Source organism: Periplaneta americana, chromosome 13 (assembly GCF_040183065.1).
Source record: "Periplaneta americana isolate PAMFEO1 chromosome 13, P.americana_PAMFEO1_priV1, whole genome shotgun sequence".
Lineage (NCBI taxonomy): Eukaryota > Metazoa > Arthropoda > Insecta > Blattodea > Blattidae > Periplaneta > Periplaneta americana.
In genome coordinates this window covers 5,546,703-5,569,827 of record NC_091129.1, presented here as the reverse complement: position 1 = coordinate 5,569,827, position 23,125 = coordinate 5,546,703, and the positions used below count along the sequence as shown (strand labels likewise).

The 23,125-nt window shown below is 36.2% G+C and overlaps 1 protein-coding gene across 2 annotated transcripts in view; it reads right to left on the bottom strand.

Moving 5' to 3' along the window:
• Positions 1-7,014: 7,014 nt before the first annotated feature.
• Positions 7,015-23,125, bottom strand: part of LOC138711694 (alpha-tocopherol transfer protein-like) — a 24,588-nt gene continuing 8,477 nt past the window's right edge. For both annotated transcript variants that reach the window (XM_069842830.1, XM_069842829.1), the window contains exons 4-7: positions 16,202-16,451; positions 14,120-14,230; positions 10,885-10,990; positions 7,015-8,469 (exon numbers count right to left, since the gene is read on the bottom strand). In XM_069842830.1, coding sequence (XP_069698931.1) covers positions 8,318-8,469; positions 10,885-10,990; positions 14,120-14,230; positions 16,202-16,451 — 619 coding nt within the window. In that variant the 3' untranslated portion in view covers positions 7,015-8,317. The remainder of the gene's footprint in view (positions 8,470-10,884; positions 10,991-14,119; positions 14,231-16,201; positions 16,452-23,125) is intronic.

The following is a 23,125-nucleotide window of genomic DNA, read 5'->3' as shown; positions in this document are numbered from 1 at the left end:
TCTGTTCAATGACGGCAAATTTGCAAAACAATATCTATCTTCAACATTGTTGCTTTAAGATATTTTCTGTGTTTACTATACTCCAGCATGCCGTGATATACGTCTGTCTTTTTTTCCCCCCAGTGTATGATGAGTCTGGAATCTTGTTGATTTTTTCACGGCTTCCTTAATGTTACTTGCATCACGAATGCAGTAACTTTAGTGGAGTTGTAGAGTTTACTTAATTTTTGCAAATATTTGAAAAAAAAATTAAGAGTGCAATTTAGGTGAAATTGCAGTGGAAATTTCCAATTTATAATTATTACTATATTGAACGTCTCTAAAACTAGTATGTTAAAAGCCTAAAGCAGTAAAATCTATATGTCACTTAAGGGGTAAGAAGAGGGAAATTGTTGTGTGAGTTAGGTTGGGAATACTGAATGTGGAATTTTAGACTTTCCGCGGATTGGTTTTGTGCGGAAACCAAGCAAATACGCACGATGTCGCACAAAATGATTTTGTGCTTGAAGCCTGTGTTAATACAGACTTGCAGACTGACAACGCCTTTTACAGTGCATACAAATGCTGCATTCTCATGCATACAAACATGTTATGTCTTTAGTTTATCGCAGCTTGCGTCACACCAGCACAACCTTCAGTGCACGGCCATTATCGAGTATGCATGCCAACTATGTGTTGTGGTTCAACATATCGTGACCTCCACACCATTGCTGGTCACATGTCTGTCAAAAGTACGATCAGATTGTATTAGTGTAATTTATTTGTGAAAGTGTTTAGAGATACGAGTTAATTGACGGGAAGTAAGTTAACAAGTGGAAAAATATTAAAATAGTGTTATTTCTAATGTTACGTTGTTCTATTTTAGTGAGAAAAACACAAATAAAACATTGCGAAAGTCTGATTCTCAATATGATGCGACTGTCTTGTCTGGGGTTAAAATTTCAAATGTAGGTGGACAAAAAAAACCCTGACTGTTCCCCTTTTTAAACCGATTGATATTAGATAGGCCTATACACGGATTGTAAGTAAAATTGTGGCAACACTGCCGGGAATGTGTCATGGATTCCTGCAACTCGGTACGAAATATTTCATATGAAATATTTTTTATGTCGAAATGTAAGCAAAAAGGGATAAAATTGTATTAAACTATTTTGTTTGAAATATGTCAAAGAATAACCCCCTGAAATTAATACGACATTACTTTCTGTTGGCTCTATTTGCTGGGAACGGAGAAACAACTTAACGTATCTTAACTTCTTATTGCAGGACGCAACACAAACTTGTTTTCTTTTTATTTATTTATTTATTTAATTCTTTTCTCTTTATTATGTCGGACAACGCACTATTAATATTACTGTCAGTCTTTACACCGACATTAATGTCTTGTTTTATATTATCATCATAAATAGTTATTATTTCTGTACTCTTAATCGGTATTAATTGCGACGGTGATATAATTAATATATAAATTAGGAGTAAGCACAAAATATTTAGTTTTGACAACTTTCAACCTAAAACTAGATTCTTCTACTGCTTTCAATAATAATATTCACCGTTTTAATTTTGTAGTACCAAATTTAGAATTGTTCCTCGACAATGTCCCAGCCCTTCTGTTTTATACATCTTGATTACACAACTTTTAACACTGTATCACTTCGGATTATGTATGATAAGAACTTTCTTGTGTTAAATTTTAACGTACCTTGTTAACATGTTTCGACCTATTTTCGGGCATCTTCAGAACTGGTCGTTGTTGGTCTTGGCGCCTCTTGTTTCCTGTGCGGGTGTGTTCGTAGTGTAGAGTCAAAGAGTGTGTGTGTTTTGAAATTGAGTTATGTGTTGAGAATGTCGTTGGGGTGTGTTTTCGTGTGTCTGTTTATTTCATATTGTTCTAGTGTGTTGAGTTTCTGGCTTTTTGGTTGGATGTGCAGTATTTCCATGTCTGTGTTGATGTCTCTGAAGGTGTGGTTGGCATTTGTGTTGTGTTCTGCATATGTGGAGGTGTTTTGTGATTTTGTTATGGCTGTGATGTGTTCTTTGTAACGTGTTTGAAATGATCTGCCTGTCTGTCCTATGTAGAAGTTTTTGCAGGTGTTACGGAAGAAATGTTTTAAATGATCTATTTAAACATTGAACTTCCACATTTATGTCGGACTGGGTAGCGTAGTCCATGTAGCGGTAGCCTTCTGTGCTCGAGGTTGCGAGTTCCATCCCGGCCCAGGTCGATTACATTTAAGTGTGCTTAAATGCGGCAGGTTCATGTCAGTAGATTTACTGGCATGTAAAAGAACTTCTGCGGGACAAAGTCCCGGCACACCGGCGACGTTGATATAAGCCCAGCAGTTGCGAGCGTCGTTAAATAAACCAAAATTTATTCTTTTTCACATTTGAAAAAAAAATATTGCTGACTAAATTAAAATGAAAGTGTATTTCTACAAAGCCGGAAGGTTGCGGGTTAGATTCCCGACGTGGTCATGAATTTTGTCCAATGATCTAATCCTTTCGGCCGCACCATGGCCCTGGAGGTCACCACTCTCTAACAGAAATGAGTACCAGGGGCAATTCCTTGGGGTAAAAATGGCGGCAACGTTGGACTGACGTCTGTACTGCCATTAATGTCGATTTTAAAGTTGCGAGCCTTAACCACTAGCTACTTTCTTGTCGATTTGGCCTGGAGTGGAATTCACTTTCGTCTTAAATATTGTGACTTTTAATTCAAACAACAATGGGTTTTATTTCTATCTTTTATCACACCCGTCAAACAAAAGGTATTCCACTCAACACTGCAACACTGTAATCGTTATTGCACTCCACAGAATAACAATGGCTGTTCACGTTTATTTTTGAGAAGAACAACAATTTAGTATTTACTATTTATTTATTTAACTGGTAGAGATAAGACCGTCAGGCCTTCTCTGCCGTTCTACCAGGGGATTACACCTATAATATGAACAATAAAATTACAATTAATATTAAATTTTCAATTACAATTACAATTACAATAAGAATTAAAGTACGACAAGATTACCTGATTAATAACAGCTAGACATTTTATGAAAGAAGTTAAAAACAAAGAATATTTTTGTACTCCTAATTTCAACTAATGTTCACAAAAGACTATTTACAAAAGAGAACTGTCAGTTCTCAGTTCACAGTTCGTTCGCCCTGGCTAGTTCTTCTAGCTCACTCACTCAAGTTTACTGTACATCGATCCCACGAGTCCACACCTGTGGAGTAACGGTTGGCGCATCTGGCCGCGAAACCAGGTGGCCCGGGTTCGATTCCCGGTCGAGGCAAGTTATCTGATTGAGGTTTTTTCCGGGGTTTTCCCTCAACCCAATATGAGCAAATGCTGGGTAACTTTCGGTGCTCGAACCCGAATTCATTTCACCAGCATTATCACCTTCATCTCATTCAGACGCTAAATAACCTAAGCTTTTGATAAAGCGTCGTAAAATAACCTAGTAAAAAGTCGATCTCACTACTTCCAGATAACAGTCCACTGCACTTCGAACTCAAGACTTCCAGAGTCAGTTCACTGCACTTCGAACCCAAGACTTCCGGACGTGTTGCCCTGCTGCCTCAGTACTCACTTAAGTTGACTGTACTTCGAACTCAAGACTTCCAGAGTCAGATCACTGCACTTCGAACCCAAGACTTCCGGACGTGTTGCCCCGCTGCCTCAGTACTCACATAAGCTGACTGTACTTCGAACTCAGGACTTCCAGAGTCAGTTCACTGCACTTCGAACCCAAGACTTCCGGACGTGTTGCCCTGCTGCCTTAGTACTCACTTAAGTTGACTGTACTTCGAACTCAAGATTTCCAGAGTCAGTTCACTGTGCTTCGAACCCAAGATTTCCGGACGTGTTGCCCCGCTGCCTCAGTACTCACTTAAGTTGACTGTACTTCGAACTCAAGACTTCCAGAGTCAGTTCACTGCACTTCGAACCCAAGACTTCCGGACGTGTTGCCCCGCTGCCTCAGTACTCACTTAAGTTGACTGTACTTCGAACTCAAGACTTCCAGAGTCAGTTCACTGCACTTCGAATCCAAGACTTCCGGACGTGTTGCCCCGCTGCCACAGTACTCACTTAAGTTCGCTGTACTTCGAACCCAAGTCTTTCTAGGTTTCTCGCAGCTGTCTGCCTAACTAGACTGGCTCAAATGAACTGACTCTGCGACTCACTTGCCCTTCTATTTGTTAGATCATACATTCTCGAATGTACTGCTTCCCCAAGTTTCTACAACAAGAGGTCTTCGGGAACAATCCGTTCGTCCGACGAAGCTCTCGTTTCCACTCCCCGCGCCGCAGCGCGCCTGCTATCTGCCTGACGCGCGGGAAACTACCCGACGTGACCAGGTCTGCCAACATGACGCCACAATACATAATGCTCCCAGTTATGATTAGTAGCAATGAAAGAAGAAATGACACTACTGGCACATCTGCCTTCACTGCTGTTCATTATACTGACAGTGCACAAAATCTATATGTACAGAGCATACTCCGTTATTGATTGCTGATGTGTAGTAGGGTAGCAAAAGACTGTGATGGTTCTACAGGCCTGCATTGATATAACGATGTGAAAACTACGATTGTTGGAAAACTCTAATGAAAAGGTATTAGTTTTCCTTTGCAAATATGCCTTTAAACAAAATCACCAACAATCCACAAATAAGTCAGAATTGCGATAAGACGGTGAACAGTCCGTCTCTACTGACCTTTCCTGCACGCTGTAGAAAAACTCGTTTGTCCATCATACAGGGTGCTCTAAAATTCCCCTTACTAACTTCTAGGACTTTTTAGTTTATCTGTAAGTTTTGTGTGTTTATTAATGTTTATTGATATTGCTGAAAATTCAGTCACACATAATATGGAACGTATAGCGTTATTATACAGAATGCTCTAAAATTCCCCTTACAAACTTCTAGGACTTTTTAATTTATCTGTAAGTTTAGTGTGTTTATTAATGTTTATTGATAGTCCTGCAAATTCAATCACACATAATATGGAACGTAGAGCGTTATTATAAAGAATGCTCTAAATTTCGCCTTACAAACTTCTAGGACTTTTTAGTTTATCTGTAAGTTTAGTGTGTTTATTAATGTTTATTGATATTCCTGCAAATTCAGTCACACATAATATGGAACGTATGGCGTTATTATAAAGAATGCTCTAAATTTCGCCTTACAAACTTCTAGGACTTTTTACTTTATCTGTAAGTTTAGTGTGTTTATTAATGTTTATTGATATTCCTGCAAATTCAATCACACATAATATGGAACGTATAGCGTTATTATACAGGGTGCTCTAAAATTCCCCTTACAAACTTCTAGGACATTTTAATTTATCTGTAAGTTTAGTGTGTTTATTAATGTTTATTGATATTCCTGCAAATTCAATCACACATAATATGGAACTTATAGCGTTATTATAAAGAATGCTCTAAATTTCGCCTTACAAACTTCTAGGACTTTTTAGTTTATCTGTAAGTTTAGTGTGTTTATTAATGTTTATTGATAGTACTGCAAATTCAGTCACACATAATATGGAACGTATAGCGTTATTATAAAGAATGCTCTAAATTTCGCCTTACAAACTTCTAGAACTTTTTAGTTTATCTGTACGTTTAGTGTGTTTATTAATGTTTATTGATATTCCTGCAAATTCAATCACACATAATATGGAACGTATAGCGTTATTATAAAGAATGCTCTAAATTTCGCCTTACAAACTTCTAGGACTTTTTAGTTTATCTGTAAGTTTAGTGTGTTTATTAATGTTTATTGATAGTGCTGCAAATTCAGTCACACATAATATGGAACGTATAGCGTTATTATAAAGAATGCTCTAAATTTCGCCTTACAAACTTCTAGGACTTTTTAGTTTATCTGTAAGTTTAGTGTGTTTATTAATGTTTATTGATAGTGCTGCAAATTCAGTCACACATAATATGGAACGTATAGCGTTATTATAAAGAATGCTCTAAATTTCACCTTACAAACTTCTAGAACTTTTTAGTTTATCTGTAAGTTTTGTGTGTTTATTAATGTTTATTGATATTCCTGCAAATTCAGTCACACATAATATGGAACGTATAGCGTTATTATAAAGAATGCTCTAAATTTCGCCTTACAAACTTCTAGGACTTTTTAGTTTATCTGTAAGTTTAGTGTGTTTATTAATGTTTATTGATAGTGCTGCAAATTCAGTCACACATAATATGGAACGTATAGCGTTATTATAAAGAATGCTCTAAATTTCGCCTTACAAACTTCTAGAACTTTTTAGTTTATCTGTAAGTTTAGTGTGTTTATTAATGTTTATTGATATTCCTGCAAATTCAGTCACACATAATATGGAACGTATAGCGTTATTATAAAGAATGCTCTAAATTTCGCCTTACAAACTTCTAGGACTTTTTAGTTTATCTGTAAGTTTAGTGTGTTTATTAATGTTTATTGATAGTGCTGCAAATTCAGTCACACATAATATGGAACGTATAGCGTTATTATAAAGAATGCTCTAAATTTCGCCTTACAAACTTCTAGAACTTTTTAGTTTATCTGTAAGTTTTGTGTGTTTATTAATGTTTATTGATATTCCTGCAAATTCAGTCACACATAATTTGGAACGTATAGCGTTATTATAAAGAATGCTCTAAATTTCGCCTTACAAACTTCTAGGACTTTTTAGTTTATCTGTAAGTTTAGTGTGTTTATTAATGTTTATTGATAGTGCTGCAAATTCAGTCACACATAATATGGAACGTATAGCGTTATTATAAAGAATGCTCTAAATTTCGCCTTACAAACTTCTAGAACTTTTTAGTTTATCTGTAAGTTTAGTGTGTTTATTAATGTTTATTGATATTCCTGCAAATTCAATCACACATAATATGGAACGTATAGCGTTATTATAAAGAATGCTCTAAATTTCGCCTTACAAACTTCTAGAACTTTATAGTTTATCTGTAAGTTTTGTGTGTTTATTAATGTTTATTAATGTTCCTGCAAATTCAATCAGACATAATATGGAACGAATAGCGTTATTATACAGAATGCTCTAAATTTCGCCTTACAAACTTCTAGGACTTGTTAAGGGGACTGAGTAGATAATATTTTGAATTGGAACCCATGTCCGGAAACGTACCGTTTCCGTGCTACAGCCGTTTGAAAACGTGGTACAGAAACCACTTACAGAACTGAACGCGTGGAGGAAAATCGGCTGGCTGTAGTGAATGTATCCTTTGGAGGTAGTATGCATGTAGTTGTTGTTCGTGCAGAACATTCCAGACGATCCTGGGAGCAACATCCCGTTCACGCGCAATTGCTGGTGTACTCGTTGACGGGTTCCCTTCAAGTTGATGCGGTACGGCCTCTTCCAATTCTGGAGTGCGGCGTCTCCTTGGAGCAGCACAGTCATTCCTGCTGGCGGTGAAGGTACCCCTTTCTCGAAGCCGTTGCCTAATTATGGCGAAAAGGGTATGCGATGTAGTCGGACATTGTGGATAACGATCTCGATAAAGGCTACGAGCAGCTCTTCCATTACCTCGAGCTCCGCCATACAGAAGGATCATGTTAGTGTATTCTGAAAAAGTGTACTGAACCATGTTGCTCTAACACTGAAAGACATGTGAATGAGGCTCTAACTAGCTCCGAGATGTAGGATAAACGTCAATTGACATCACAATCGCGAGGCTATTACTTGTTGAGACACTTGACGTACGTTCAGGCAGTGCTTGCTTTCAAACGGCTGTAGCACGGAAACGGTACGTTTCCGGACATGGGGTCCAATTCAAAATATTATCTACTCAGTCCCCTTAACAAGTCCTAGAATTTGTAAGGGGAATTTTAGAGCACCCTGTATAATAATGCTACATACGTTCCATATTATGTGTGATTGAATTTGCAGGAACATCAATAAACATTAATAAACACACAAAACTTACAGATAAACTAGCAATGTACAGTAATGAGGCTGCATACATTCTAGATATTAGTCTGGATTAGATCTTTTTCTCTATTTTTAGGAACTTCCTTCTAAACTCACTTTTTTCCATTTTACTGTATTACGTTTTGGAACAACCTTGAAAGAAGTAAATCACTACTTGTGGTACACAACACCAGTCTAAGTCCATGTATGGTACGTAACCAGACAGTTGACACGAATACAGGGTCGAAAGTAAGATATGAACATAAAGCTCTAATGTATTTATTACATAGGCTGATATAATAAAAAATAGATTTCTGTTATTATTTGCAGAGAGAGTTAACTCATTTACTTGTCCGTGAATGTTACAAAATTTAACTTGAATTTAGTCAACATTGAGCTCCTTGAAGGAGCCCTCAAACCCGAAGACATCGTCAGAGTTTAAGGCACCTCCTTGCCTCTTGCTCTCGTCAGACTTGAAGTTCTCGTGTTGTTTAAACCAGTTGCGGTAACTGTCTACTTTCTTAAGCCACAGATCTGAAACAGTTCCAGCAAGATGTTAGACAGCTGCAAAAACAAAAGGTAGAAATAATTTAGATAGAAAGTGGGACCAATATATGATACATTGTATTACCTATGTTGTTGTAGTGTAGTAAAGCCTTTTTAATTGAAAGATATTAATGTGTTTGAGTACCTAAAACAAAATTTTTCAGTACCTCAATTAGGATTTATAAAACATCAAATAGTCTCTAAGTAAAGCAAGAGAAAACACTATAGTTATTTAAAGTAACACAATAGTAACAAATTACAAATTTATGGACAAAGGCAAAAAAGCAACATCAGACCCACACAAAGGTGTTGTAGGCTATAGGAAGTTGTACTTGATTGTCCAAATTATGTTCATGTAAATATTAAACTTTGTCAAAGGTACCGGTGGAGAAGTGTCACTTACAATTATACACCTAAATGCATTTAAAACTCCACAAAAATTGTTTTAACTGTTGAAAGCAAAGTTGGCTTGGAAATAAATTAGTACACCCTTCGCTGAGTGTTCTAGAGAAGAAAATTGACGCTGAAAAAGTTTATAAGCAGAAATAGTAATATGCGTTACAAGAGCGGTATTTTGAAGTTTTAATGTTCGAGGAAAAGTTTGAAAAAGCGAAACGTAGTTGAAAGAGGAATTTCTAATCAGTTGCAATGAAATCTCCATCTTGGTTTCTGTTCAATGACGGCAACTTTGCAAAACAAAAATATCTATCTTCAACATTGTTGCTTTAAAATCTTTTCAGTGTTTTCTATACTCCAGCTGGCCGTGATATACGTCTGTCTTCCCCCCCCCCTCCCCAGTCTATGATGAGCATGGAATCTTGTTGATTTTTTCACGGCTTCCTTAATGTTACTTGCTTCACGAATGCAGTAACTTTAGTGGAGTTGTAGAGTTTACTTAATTTTTGCAAATATTTAAAAACAATAATTAACAGTGCAATTTAGGTGAAATTGCAGTGGTGAGTTTCCAAATTATAATTATTACTATATTGAAAGTCTCTAAAAATAATATGTTAAAAGCCTAAAGCAGTGAAATCAATATGTCACTTAAGCGGTAAGAAGAGGGAAATTGATATGTGTGTTAGGTTGGGAATACTGAATGTGGAATTTCAGACTTTCCGCGGATTGGTTTTGTGCAGAAACCAAGCAAATACGCACGATCTCGCACAAAATAAATTTCTACACAAACAGACGTCACGGGATATACATCTATAATTTCGGGACATGTTCCACTTCAACTGTAACGGATTTCTGCACAAGAATATCTGCTGCAGCACACAGTTCATTCAGGTGCATGTTCTTTGTCAAACACTTTCCATTTTCCTACACACTCTTTCTCACACATCTCCTCGCGCTCCCTGGATTTTTAAATTTGAACACCTCCTATTGTCCTATTGTAAACCAAATCATGGCGGATTGTGGGATATTTGAGTAAATGTTTTGCATTTTCTGGTATAGCCAACTAGTCACTCATAACGAGTCAACCTCAGCACATGTGTGGACTTCGGTCCTACGTTCATAGACATGTATGACGTAGTGCAGAGGGCGGGCACTAGAGGGAACCCAAGAGTTGGAACTTAAACTGAGAGGATTCTGTCCGACGCCGGGGTGGGTATCTGGTGTGACTTAGTGGATAAAGCATCAGCACGTAGAGCTGAAAACCCAGGTTCAAATCCCGGCGCCGGAGAGAATTTTTCTCCGTTTCATTACTCTTCCATCGTATGATGACGCAGAATATCTGCATGGAAATATCATATGTACTTCTGTACATTAAAATAATATATATGACATGCGTAAATCACTTCGATATTTAAGACGGCGCTTATTCCGTCGGATCCCGGCCAACTAGTCACTCATAACGAGTGCACCTCAGCACATGTGTGGACTTCAGTCCTAGGTTCATAGATATGTATGACGTAGTGCAGAGGGTGGCCACTAGAGGGAACCCAAGAGTTGGAACTTAAACTGAGACGATTCTGACCGACGTCGGGGTGGGTATCCGGTGTGGCTTAGTGGATAAAGCATCAGCACGTAGAGGTGAAAACCCGGGTTCAAATCCCGGCGCCGGAGAGAATTTTTCTCCGTTTCATTACTCTTTCATCGTATGATGACGCAGAATATCTATATGGAAATATCATATGTACTTCGGTACATTAAAATAATGTATATATTCCTCAGGATTCTCCTAGAATTTTGTTTTAATTTTATTCCGTTCATTCACTCGTTCACTATTTCACTCTTTCACTCACCAGCTCGTTAATTAATTAATCCTTTCATTAAATATGTTGGATTCATAATATTTCCATGTCAATCGTACTTTTCTGTATAATCTATCTGCAGTCATGTTACAACTCTGTTTCAAAACTTCATACTACTCTGAGAATTTTGTGACTGTAGCATACTTACTCCAGTTTTCTTGCAATGAACCTCCTGTCCCACCCAGATCATCGGGAAGGCACATTCTCGGTACTTGTTTGCTGAACTCTGTGAGATCCTTTCCATGAACATAAACCTGGAAATTGTAAGCGTTATGTATTTTTAGCGCTATTCGCATTCAGGTTTATTTCATTATAAGGTGGTTAAGAAGCTACACCCTAGACAAACGATAATTAATTCGTCAAACAATACCAATTAAATAATCAATTGAATTTAAATATTTGAAGTTCGGGAAGAAGGGTTTCAACTTCATTTAAATAGCCCTGAGACTAAAGAGGTTAATTTTAATTAAAGAGAGGAATGAAATTCAAATAAATGTCTTGTTTTTGAGAAGGTTTCAACGAAGACCTAACATATTATACATTAAGACACGCCTCCCTAACAATATATGCTGCAGGATTACGCATAACGAACTGGAAATAATTTTATGTGTTATGAGTACCCATCTGATTTATGTAACATAGAATGAGCAGGACAAAAGGAATTATTAGAACGTACAGTCAATGGTACTCAGGATTCTGAGAGAAGAGGATGGATATCAGTGAAGAAAAAAGAAACTTTAAAAATGCCTGCTTTAACTACAGGTGCCCGTTTCAACAATCGCTGATATGAAAGCTGTTCGTTTTATTTTTCTTAAATAGGATACCACATAATTAAAAAAAAGGTGCTAGCATGTTTTTCATAATATTCGTCAGTAGTGAAGTAAAACTAAGTGTCGGTTAAGTGAATTGTCTGTCTGTCTGTCTGTCTGTCTGTCTAAGCATACGTCTCTGCATTGTGGATCCACGATTAGGATTCACATGTTATGTAGCAGATAAGGGTTGTTCTCAGATAGCGCCATGGCGGATAAAGGTGATGGCTTCCGAAATGCAGGGCTGGGCAAAGTACTGACATCCAAGTATTTCAAATACAAATACAAAATACTTCAAATAATTGTGTTTGAAATACAAGTACAAAATACGTTTAAAAAATTAACCAAAATACTTTTGTATTTCAAATACTCAAAATGCATTTGTGTTTCAAATACTCGAAAGAAATAAGAATATTACTGAAAATATGAAATATTATATTAACATTGAAAGTATTTTTACCTCGAAGATTTACATAAACACTGTAACTGAACTTCTTCCTTTTCCCAGTCAGCAATGAAATTATGCTACATATGAATAATTACTGCTCCCTTTGAAAACAACCAATTCCTCAAATGTTCATAAGATAAGGATTCCCTTGCTTGTGAATGAATAAATCCTGCAAAACAGAACAGTCTTTCTACAGGCGTAGAGGGACACAAACTTGTATTATATTTATAAAAGCTTGTTTTACTGTTGGGTAATTCTCTAGAGAGCACAGGGTTGTCCCTTTGCCATTGAGGAATTGTATGAGCTCATACTCCACAGCAGACAAGTTCTTTTCTTTTTGCTTTTCAAAGTCTTTTGTACTTGAGTTGAAAACATAAAACTTGTTTTCATCGTCTTCATCGTCTGAACTGACCAAAGATGTAGTAGACAACTGCTCAGCTGATTTCACAACACATATTCTGTGTCCTCTTCTTATCACCTAGTGAGGAAATGTCAGGTAGCCATCTCATCTTCAATGATGGGTGGAGCAAGCTGCCAAAATAGCTCAAATTGCTTTTAGGGTCAGATCAAACATCGCTTTAAATCTTGATGAAAGCGAACTCATTAGGATTGGAGTTACTTGGAATAGATGCCGTAGATTACTAGATAACATAATATGTAATCTGTTTTTGAGGGAAATTAATGTGGATAGAAGTTGGCCGTAATAGCACGTCTTCTCATTTTGCATTAAATTAAGGGCTACGGCAATAGGTTTCAGAACTGCACAATATTCTTCAAGGTACTGAAACTCAACATCTTTGAAGGTTGGCAATCCCAGTTTTTCACATATACTGTTTATATCATGTTTGAATTGCAATATTTGAGAGATTGAGTCATAAAGAGAATGCCATCGAGTTGGGCAAGGAAACTTTAATGAATATTTCAAGACATCTGATATAATTTCTGAGTATTTGAGTCTCCTAGACGCATTCCATAATGCTGAACATTTAGCAAGTGTTGGGTGATGGATCCTTGATCCTGCTGGAGATTTCTTCATGCATTAGGGAAATCAGTTGTGGCAAGAAAACTAAGTGTATGGCTAGCACATCTGAAATAGGTAGGCAAATAAGACAAAAATTCATTCTTCAAATCGAAATCCAAAACTTAGAGAACAAGAAGAAGAAACAAGTATTTTGAGTATTTGAAATACAAAATACATCAATTTTATGTATTTAAATACAAAATACAAAATACCTTCGAAAATCCTTACGAATTACAAAATACAAAATACAAATGTATTTCAAATATGTATTGGAGTTTTGGGCGAAGAGCTATCTATCAACCCATCGCCGTAAATAAGGAGATTGTTACGAAATCCCAAGTGAAAATCATTGGTAGCTCAGTTGGTAGAGCATTGGTGCGCTAAGCCAAATGTTTCGGTATCGATACCCGGCCACAGAAGAATTTTTCACTTGAATTTATTCAAGTTTGCTTTACAGGAAGATTTACCTGAAAGCTATATTTGCATAATACGTGCGTTACTGTAGGTACGTTAACAGAAATCAGGAATTTCAAGTCATACAGAGTTTGTGTGGGCCTACACTCGATGTGGATTTCTGGCGTCTTGTCAGCCCAGTCGAGTTATGTGAATAAAAAGGGAAAAATTGAGACTTTGTCGGATGAAGTTCCTGGGTAGCTCAGTCGGTGAAGTGTTGCTGCGGTAAGCCAAAAATCCCGTGATCGATACCCGGCTCCGGAATAATTTTTCCCCTGAATTTATATGTCTGCTTCACAGAGAGCTTTACCTGAAAGATAGATTAGGATAATTTACAAAATTTCGACATTTCTTACATTCATTTTTTATTTAAAATGTAATGTTGATTTAGATAGATGAAAAGATACGATGTACTTAATTATGTGAATTTATAAAGAGCAATCAATGTTTTTTTCAATATTATTAACATTTACGTACCTTGCTATACATTCCAAGTTTCTTTCACTTCTGTTATGAAAAGTAGAGAATTAAAATGAATATATATGATTATTGTTTGGTAATTTTAGTAAATTTTGGTTTTATAGGATCTTAGGCGATATATTTATTAAGGAATCATGATTATAACACCTACGTTTAGTGAGAAAATACGTACCCTTGAAATGAGTTTGGGGTTTAAAACAGCTTTTATCATCCATATGACAACTTCAGCACAAGAAGGCGCATTTATGAAGTGAAATGCTTTTAATCGAGTACCCAGCGCATCCTGAAAAAGAAAAACTCATTAATAAAATCAAGCTCTTTGTATTTGTTCCGTAAGCAAGCAGTCTCTTTAGGACACATCTTCAACTAAAAAGAGAAAAGTCTGTCTGCATATAACGCCTATATAGAATATCATTTGTGGTTCGGGTTTCTGAAGGCAAAAATATGGAAACATTTTTGGGGTCAACTCTTCCTTGTAATTGAAAAATAAATATATCGTCTCTTGAATTTCGTTGCAGATTATTATTTAGCATTCTTACTAAATTTTGCGTTGATTCCTTCGAAAATCGAAATATTCTTCTGAAATTATCGTCGTTATATAGTTACAAAGGATTATTCCTGTCCCTCATCACTCTAATCCGGCGATTTAATACTCATAGACATAAATTTTCCTTTCATAATCATCCAGCTGATCTGCTTACTCCATTTTGTACACATGAAGCCGTGGGTTTAAACCTACCCCAGCTGGTCTCTGCTTCAGACCATGGTTTCGAGCCATGGCTCAGAAAAATGAAAAAGACCTCGTTTTATAAATCCAAACGCGGTTTAAAGCCATGGGAGTGGTCTAAACCTCGTTTTAGAGATCGACCCTATTACTTGTTAACAAAGAGAACTCAACTCACTTGCAGTCACATGCATCACTTGTTATACAAGAGAAGAACCCGACTACAAACTTATAGGTGAACATTTAGATCAGACGTGGGCATTTAAAGAGATGCGCCGTACTACTCTGATTGCTGCACACGCATCACCTGTTAACGTAATACTCAGCGGTGGATCGCGTGAAGTATTGAAACACGGAACGTTAAGTAATTACGCAGGACAAGAAGATACAGTTTTCTGCAAATGTTATTTTTATGAATAATGACAATGAAAGAAAACATATTTTCCAAAACAAGTACAAACTATTTTACAAAAAGCTGAAACATAACTGTATTTCTAATTTAAACAATTACTGTAAAAACCTTATAAAATGATATAAAACGTAGAATTCCACAACAGTTAATAAGTAATGCCATAATCTGAACCTATTTGTTTTGAAAGGGCGTCAGTCACTAATTTGCATCCTTTCAAAATAAAATTAAGAAACTAAGGAAAAATAGATTCTTAACAAAATATCAAGCAGATTACTAAGAAACAGAAAAACAACAATTAGGCTATTTTTTAAACTTCTTACTGTAGTTCTTTGTTGTTTTTGTCAATTTACGTCAATTGACTCATGCCCTTAAAAGAAAGGATTCGATTATTCTTTTTCGTCAGTAAATCAACAAGTGTTTCAAAATTGGGAGTTATGTCAGACATTGCAATTGTGAGCTGATAGAATAAATTTTCGTCTGAAATGCGTGATCTTGATCTGGATTTTACAATGGCCAACTGAGAAAAAAAACTGTTCACAAATAAAGGTTGAGCCAAACATAGAAGCAATTTTCATACCAAAACTCCGAAGATGTGAATATTTTACTTTGCAAAGTTGTTTAAGCTTATATAGCCTACATCTAAACCAGCCATATTTGTGCACTTGCACTTAGGGTTTCGCGGCCAGACGCGCTAACCGTTACTCCAGAGGTGTGGACTACTATTATTATAAAAAATAAAAAAAATTTGTTCCATTAAAACGAGTCTTTTCATAATGTCGCTCAACGTGCTAGTAACATTTTGTAGCATAATAAGCACCTAACGCTTTCCCCTTCTTCGCAACAAAAGAATTCATTTTCCCATTCTTTGTGGAAATAATATTTTTGGACTTTTTTACTTCAGGAGCTTCCTCAGTGAGCGACATTTTTTTAGTGAAATCCACCGCTGAACGCCAGTGCTTCAACCGGTCGGACAGGTACCCCAGCTAGGGGCGTGGAGGGAGGGAGATGACGTCCTTGCGTTCGACTCTGTTCGACATGTACAGTAGTCAAACGTGAGAAATATGGCCGAAACAGATGGTAGGTAAAAATTCCGAGGAGAGAGAAAGTACATATCTTACCATACTGCAGACTATGCCTTTCTTCGTAGTAGTAAACGTTACTCTAGAAGCATGTCCAAGTGTATAATTTTCCAAGTCAAATACATATATATCTGAGAAGCAGTATTCTTCGCACATTCTGGCTTCATTTGAAATTAAAATCATCTTAGCTATATCATCATGCGTATAATTAATTGTATTCTTTGTCAGATATTTCATAATAATAACTCGGTCTCCTTCAGGTGTTAGTTCTGGCATTGGAAAGTAACAACTGTAACAACAGAAATTATATGTTTATTGCTAGATTAGTACATTATGCAACGAGCCTATAATGAAGGTAATTAAGAAGTGAGTATGTATATTTATGAAACGAGCACAAGCGAGTTTCATAATTTTCATACGAGCTTCTTAATTACCATTATAGGCGAGTTTCATACGACTTTTTATGCTCGACCATATTTCTAACTTGATATTATTAATTTTATTGTATCTGACCTGGAGCAATGTCCCGTATGTTGTGAGATGTGCGCAGACGCGAAAGTGTTGATTTTTTCCGAGGAACAGATGTGCGCATTGACCTTGCTAGGCCATAATAACCTACAGACATAACATTGAAATTAAATTACACATTGAAAAACGAGATGACAAATTTAATTTATTTGAATATTATGTACAATTAACGCTAATTATTATAGTAACAGAACATAACCTTCTGCGACAGTATTGGATTTCCAGCCTCCGTGACTTTTCGCTAATTCTCTTTCGATTGCATATCCGAGAATAATCGATACTTGCGGTTTTATAACGGTAGAAAGCTGACCTGTCATTGGCTGAACAGTTGTAACCTGAGTCGTCATTGGCTGAAAGACCTGACCTTTAATGAGTAGGTGTAGTTTAATGACATGCATTAAAGGTCTGCTACCAGGTGTATAATTACTACATTTCGGCATGGTCGAGCATAAAATACTTTCTCCATGATCACAATCAACAATAACAGGATATTCACCGGTGTAAATATCATGTAGATCAACACCATAAACATCCATATTGCCGTCCTTACCACCATAAAGCTCACATTAACCAACTGTAGCATTGCCAATACCACCACAGTAACCAGTATAACCATGTCAGCACAATGATCATTCCTGTTTGGCACCACATTATTAAAGTGACCGCCATCATGTTCAAGACTACAATTCAGCCTTGAGTAGTATTAGCTCTGTCCCAATAACTTCCAGTAGGCATAAAATATTCATTATGACACCCTCATAACCACGGATGCCACCACTATCGCTATTCCTACCTACAGTGTGAACTTCAACAATAACATATAACCTAAAAATTTAATTTATTTTGATCATCTGAGTTAGAAATGATAGCCTAACGCTATCATTTCTATCACTAGAGTTCGGAGTATAAGAGTAGAATACATCAGTTATTCATAGATTTCAAAAAGGCGTATGTCTCGGTTAAGAGAGAAGTTTTATATAATATTCTTATTGAATTTGATATTCCCAAGAAACTAGTTCGATTAATTAAAATGTGTCTTATTGAAACTTACAGCAGAGTCCGTATAGGCTAGTTTCTATCTGATGCTTTTCCAATTCACTGGGGGCTAAAGCAGGGAGATCCACTATCACCTTTACTTTTTAACTTCGCTCTAGAATATGCCATTAGGAAAGTTCAGGATAACACAGAGGGTTTGGAATTGAACGGGTTACATCAGCTTCTTTTCTATGCGGATGACGTGAATATGTTAGGAGAAAATCCACAAAAGATTAGGGAAATCGCGGAAATTTTAGTTGAAGCAAGTAAAGCGATAGGGTTGGAAGTAAATCCCGAAAAGACTAAGTATATGATTATGTCTCGTGACCAGAATATTGTACGAAATGGAACAATAAAAATTAGAGATTTATCCTTGGAAGAGGTGGAAAAATTCAAATATCTTGGAGCAACAATAACAAATATAAATGACACTCGGGAGGAAATTAAACGCACAATAAATATGGGAAATGCCTGTTATTATTGGGTTGAGAAGCTTTTGTCTTCTAGTCTGCTGTCAAAAAATCTGAAAGTTACAATTTATAAAACAGTTATATTGAGAGAGGAACAGAGATTAAGGGTTTTTGAGAATAAGGTTTTTAGGAAAATATTTGGGGCAAAGATGGATGAAGTTACAGGGGAGTGGAGAAAGTTACACAACACAGAACTGCATGCATTTTATTCTTCACCTGACATAATTAGGAACATAAAATCCAGACGTTTGAGATGGGCAGGACATGTAGCACGTATGGATGAATCCAGAAATGCATATAGAGTGTTAGTTGGGAGACCGGAGGGAAAATACCTTTGGGGAGGCCGAGACGTAGATGGGAAGATAATATTAAAATGGATTTGAGGGAGGTTGGATATGATGGTAGAGACTGGATTAATCTTGCTTAGGATAGGGACCAATGGCGGGCTTATGTGAGGGCGGCAATGAACCTCCGGGGTCCTTAAAATCCAGTAAGTAAGTAAGCGTTCGGAAGTGCAGGCACTAGAAGTGTTAAAAATTAACAGACAGAAATGTACTAATTCATCCGAAATAGGCGCTCAAAATGAGTAATAATATTAAAAATGATAAATTTTAAATTATTTTTTGTCTCCCCTTGCTGTGCTGCACCTTTATCATAATTATGTCACTGTGTTTCATGATTTTTAAATTCCATTGCTTTCACTTCTGAAAAAGTATCCGTCCAAATATTAATCCTTAATAAAAATGAATTATTGAAACATTATCCTTGAAAATACGCAACCAATAAAAGTGTGAAATTACCTCATTGCATTTTACATTTTTTTAGTAGGTTATTTTACGACGCCGTATTAACATCTCAGGTTATTTAGTGTCCGGATGATATGAAGGTGAAAATGCTGGTGTAAAGAGTCCGGTTTCCAGCACCGAATGTTACCCAGCATTTGCTCAAATTGGGTTGAGGGAAAACCCAGCAAAATACCTTAACTAGATGTCTTGCCCCCATCAGGATTCGAATCCGGGCACCTGGTTTCGCGGCCAGACGCGCTAACCGTTACTTCACCAGTGTGGACACATTTTACTTAACTGGCGTTTTCTATACCCATGCTTGTTATTTTGACTTTCTCAGAGAAGCACTGTATAAAATTGTAAAGATGTGATAAAAATATAGTCTAATTAAAATTCAAAATCTTTAGCTTTCCTACCATTCCATTTCCATGCTACAATAAACTTCTCCCCTTAATATATATTATTTCAATGTACCGAAGTACATATGATATTTCCATGCAGATATTCTGCGTCATCATACGAACGAGTGCACCTCAGCACATGTGTGGACTTCGGTCCCATGTTCATAGACATCTATGACGTAGTGCAGAGGGCGGCCACTAGAGGGAACCCAAGAGTTGGAACTCAGAGACAATTCTGTCCGACGCCGGGGTTGTATCCGGTGTGGCTTAGTGGATGAAGCATCAGCACGTAGAGATGAAAACCCGGGTTCAAATCCCGGCGCCGGAGAGAATTTTTCTCCGTTCCATTACTCTTTCTCCCTTTAAGCCTGGATAATATCTTTTTGATTACAATTATCCGAAAAGTCTAATTCAAATTCACATCCGGAGTTTAAAATCTTGCACCTCACAAGAAGGTAACCAGAACTATTAGGTCTTCGACTATATGATGGCGCCTTCTAGAGCCGGTCGCTATTATATCAACTTTTCAAAAATATTTCTTCTTAGGTGCGGTCATATTTTTTTGTAATAAAGAGATAAATTTGTTTAAGGTAGCGATGTGTATGGTTTTCTGTCTCACTTAGGGGATTAGGTACAGCTTACAGCAGTAAAATATTCAACATTATTTTCCTGCCTTACTGTATCTTGTACAATAATGATAATTAGTTTGTGTTAAACACTGTCCTTCTCGCTGTATCTATTTTTTTTTCAATTTAGAAAAAAAAATTGTTTACATTTTCTTTTTCAAACTTTAGTTCACTGTGCAGTGATGAAGCGTTTCCCACATAAATAAAAACACTATCCAACATTCTGTGATGAAATTTTTTTTGTGTGTGTATTTATGCTTGTCATATTTACAATATGATGCAAGATCACTTCTCTACCTTTTATAGATTGTCTGATAAAAATAAATTCATTAAAACAAATGGTCATATATTGGTATTTCCTTCTGGCACAAAATAAAAAGAAATATTATTTAGTAAGGAATGTATTTGAAAGAGCATGATATTGTAAACATGAGTTTCAGCAATAACACAAAATAAAATAGAGAGAACATGAAAAGATTACAAGTTTATGAGTTATGAGGGAATCGTTTTATCACTGCACAGTGAACTACAACAATTAAAATTTTTGAAAAAAAAAAATATATATATATATAATTTTTCGTAAATCAGAAAAGAAAAATTTCTTATAGCAGAAGGATAGTGTTTCGCACTTACCAATTTTCGTGATTATACAAGATACAGTAATGGAAGATAAAAATGTTTAATATTTCCAAAAAGTTTATTAATATAAGCTGTACCTAACCCCTTAAATAGGGAACATATTCTTGATGGGTGCGTCTCTTCATAAACTCCTGTATTTAGTAAAAATAAAGGATGTAGAATGTTTGGTAGTGAAAAATTTCCTTTGCGTGCTTAAAAATACGTAAAAATTATGTTATCTTAGAAAAACATGCAATCTAATTTCCCCTGGAAAAAATGATACGATACGCTGTTTTTGAAATTCGGATTCAAGACAGAGGGATTATTTAGAACGATCAGTTTTATTTCAGGGGCAGTTGAAATGCATTCTCTGCTGTACGGTAGCTAAAAACATTTCTTCACTACCTTCGTATAAAACAGGCAATTACTCCACTGACTATAGAAACAAAAGAAGACATTTTTCTATGACCGAGCTATTCAACATTTTACTAAGAAATAAAAATTTATTTCACAGTTCATTAATTCAACATTAGTAGAACCTAAATGTCTCACATCTGCTGGTCTAAAGCATAGCATAAATTTTGGCCCTCGGTTGTACAATGCTTTAACTAAATTACACCCAGAACTTCTAACATGTAACCCACTAACATATAACAAGAAAATTAGAAACGTGTTAATGTCTTCAATTTGATTAAATAAATTTATAGCCTATGTGTATGAATTAATCAACCTATATTATATTTGTATTCTATAATTTTGAAATATATATTAGTCCTACTTTTCACGTGCGATATTATTCTTCTATAGTGTTAATATTATATTATATAATTCCATTGCCGCTGTAATTATATTTTAGTTCCTATTTTATTTTACTTATTTATTTATATTATTATTTTTTATTTTAATATTATATCTGAACTGCGACCGAGCACGAGCGCTGCTCATTCGGTCTCAGATTTTGTTAATACTACTGTATCTTCTTTTTATATTGCTTGTATTATTTTATTTGTATTTCTCTTTGTTTGTTTTGTAATTATATTTCTTTATTCTGTATATTTGAAATAAATAAAAAAAAAACAGTTTACTAAAATATAACAATTTCATTTCAACAGTTATAACAGAATTATGAAGGCCCCGATGAAATTATAAGCTTATTATTATTATTATTATTATTATTATTATTATTATTATTTGTGTTATTGGTAGTAGTTGTACTGGTGGTATTGTTGGTAGTGGTAGTAGTGGTATAGTATTATAGTAGTGATGGTAAATATATTTTACAACAGGATTAAGAAATAACGAGCCAGAATTGAGGACTAGTTATTTCTCCTTCATCCCAAAGCAATATTAATTGTATTATTTCTAATAAAAAGTTTCCTTTATTTGTCGTCTGAGAAAAGCTAACTAACTCTATAGGTATAGGAGCAGAACAAATGTTACTTTCCGATGAGCCCGTGCTTCCAATCTTGTAATGACATAAAATGAATATTTATGATCCTTATTAGTTTAATATAAAGGTAGTGGAAAGAATCCAACTTGAAACTCTACAGCTTCAAGTCACTTATGGTTCTTATGGAAGTCACCTTTCGGCTCGAACCAATAAACGAAGCACATTTGAAGTTAAGCTTCGCTTTATCCTCAAGTCGTATAAATAACTCATATCCCATCCATCATCATCATCATCATCTGTATGAAGTTTTAATAATGTTCGAAGCGTGTTCTTAAAGTAAGTTCCAAAAGGATGTAGTAAAAAAACGAGAAGATATTTACAAACCATTTTTGTTGCATTGTATTCCCCACACTTCAATTACTTCTCACCATAATCTCCACCATTATTGAGGCATTTATCGAGTCGTGGCACAAGTCTTTCTATCCCCTCATTGTAGAATTCGCCCGCCTGCTATGCGAACCACTCCCGCACTGCTGTTTTCACTTCATCGTCGCCATCAAAACGTTGACCACCGAGGAACTTCTTGAGGTGCAGGAAGAGATGAAAGTCACTCCGAGCCAAATCCGGGCTGTAGGGGGGGATGATCAATTTGTTCCCAGTCAAATTTCGAGATGAGATTTTGGGTGTCGTCGTCATCAAAACGTTGTCCACAGAGGAACTTCTTGGTGCAGGAAGAGATGAAAGTCACTCGGAGCCAAATCCGGGCTGTAGGGGGGATGGTCAATTTGTTCCTGTCCTCATGAATTTTTTCATCGCCAGCACGCACCAAATCGTCATTTATCAAAGATGGCCGACCGGTACGCTGCTCGTCATGCACAGACGCGGCCCTCGAACTTCCTAACCCATCTCCTGACCATTCCATCACTAATGGCATCATCACCATACACCCTACAAAGTTGACGAATGTCAGCTGGTTTGATGTTTCTCGCATTCAAGAAACGGATAACAGACCGCATCTCACAGTCGGCGGGGTGCTCGATCACTTTAAACATTTCAACTGATCACAACTAACCACACACACGAACTGAAGCTCTGAAACTGCCTGCACAG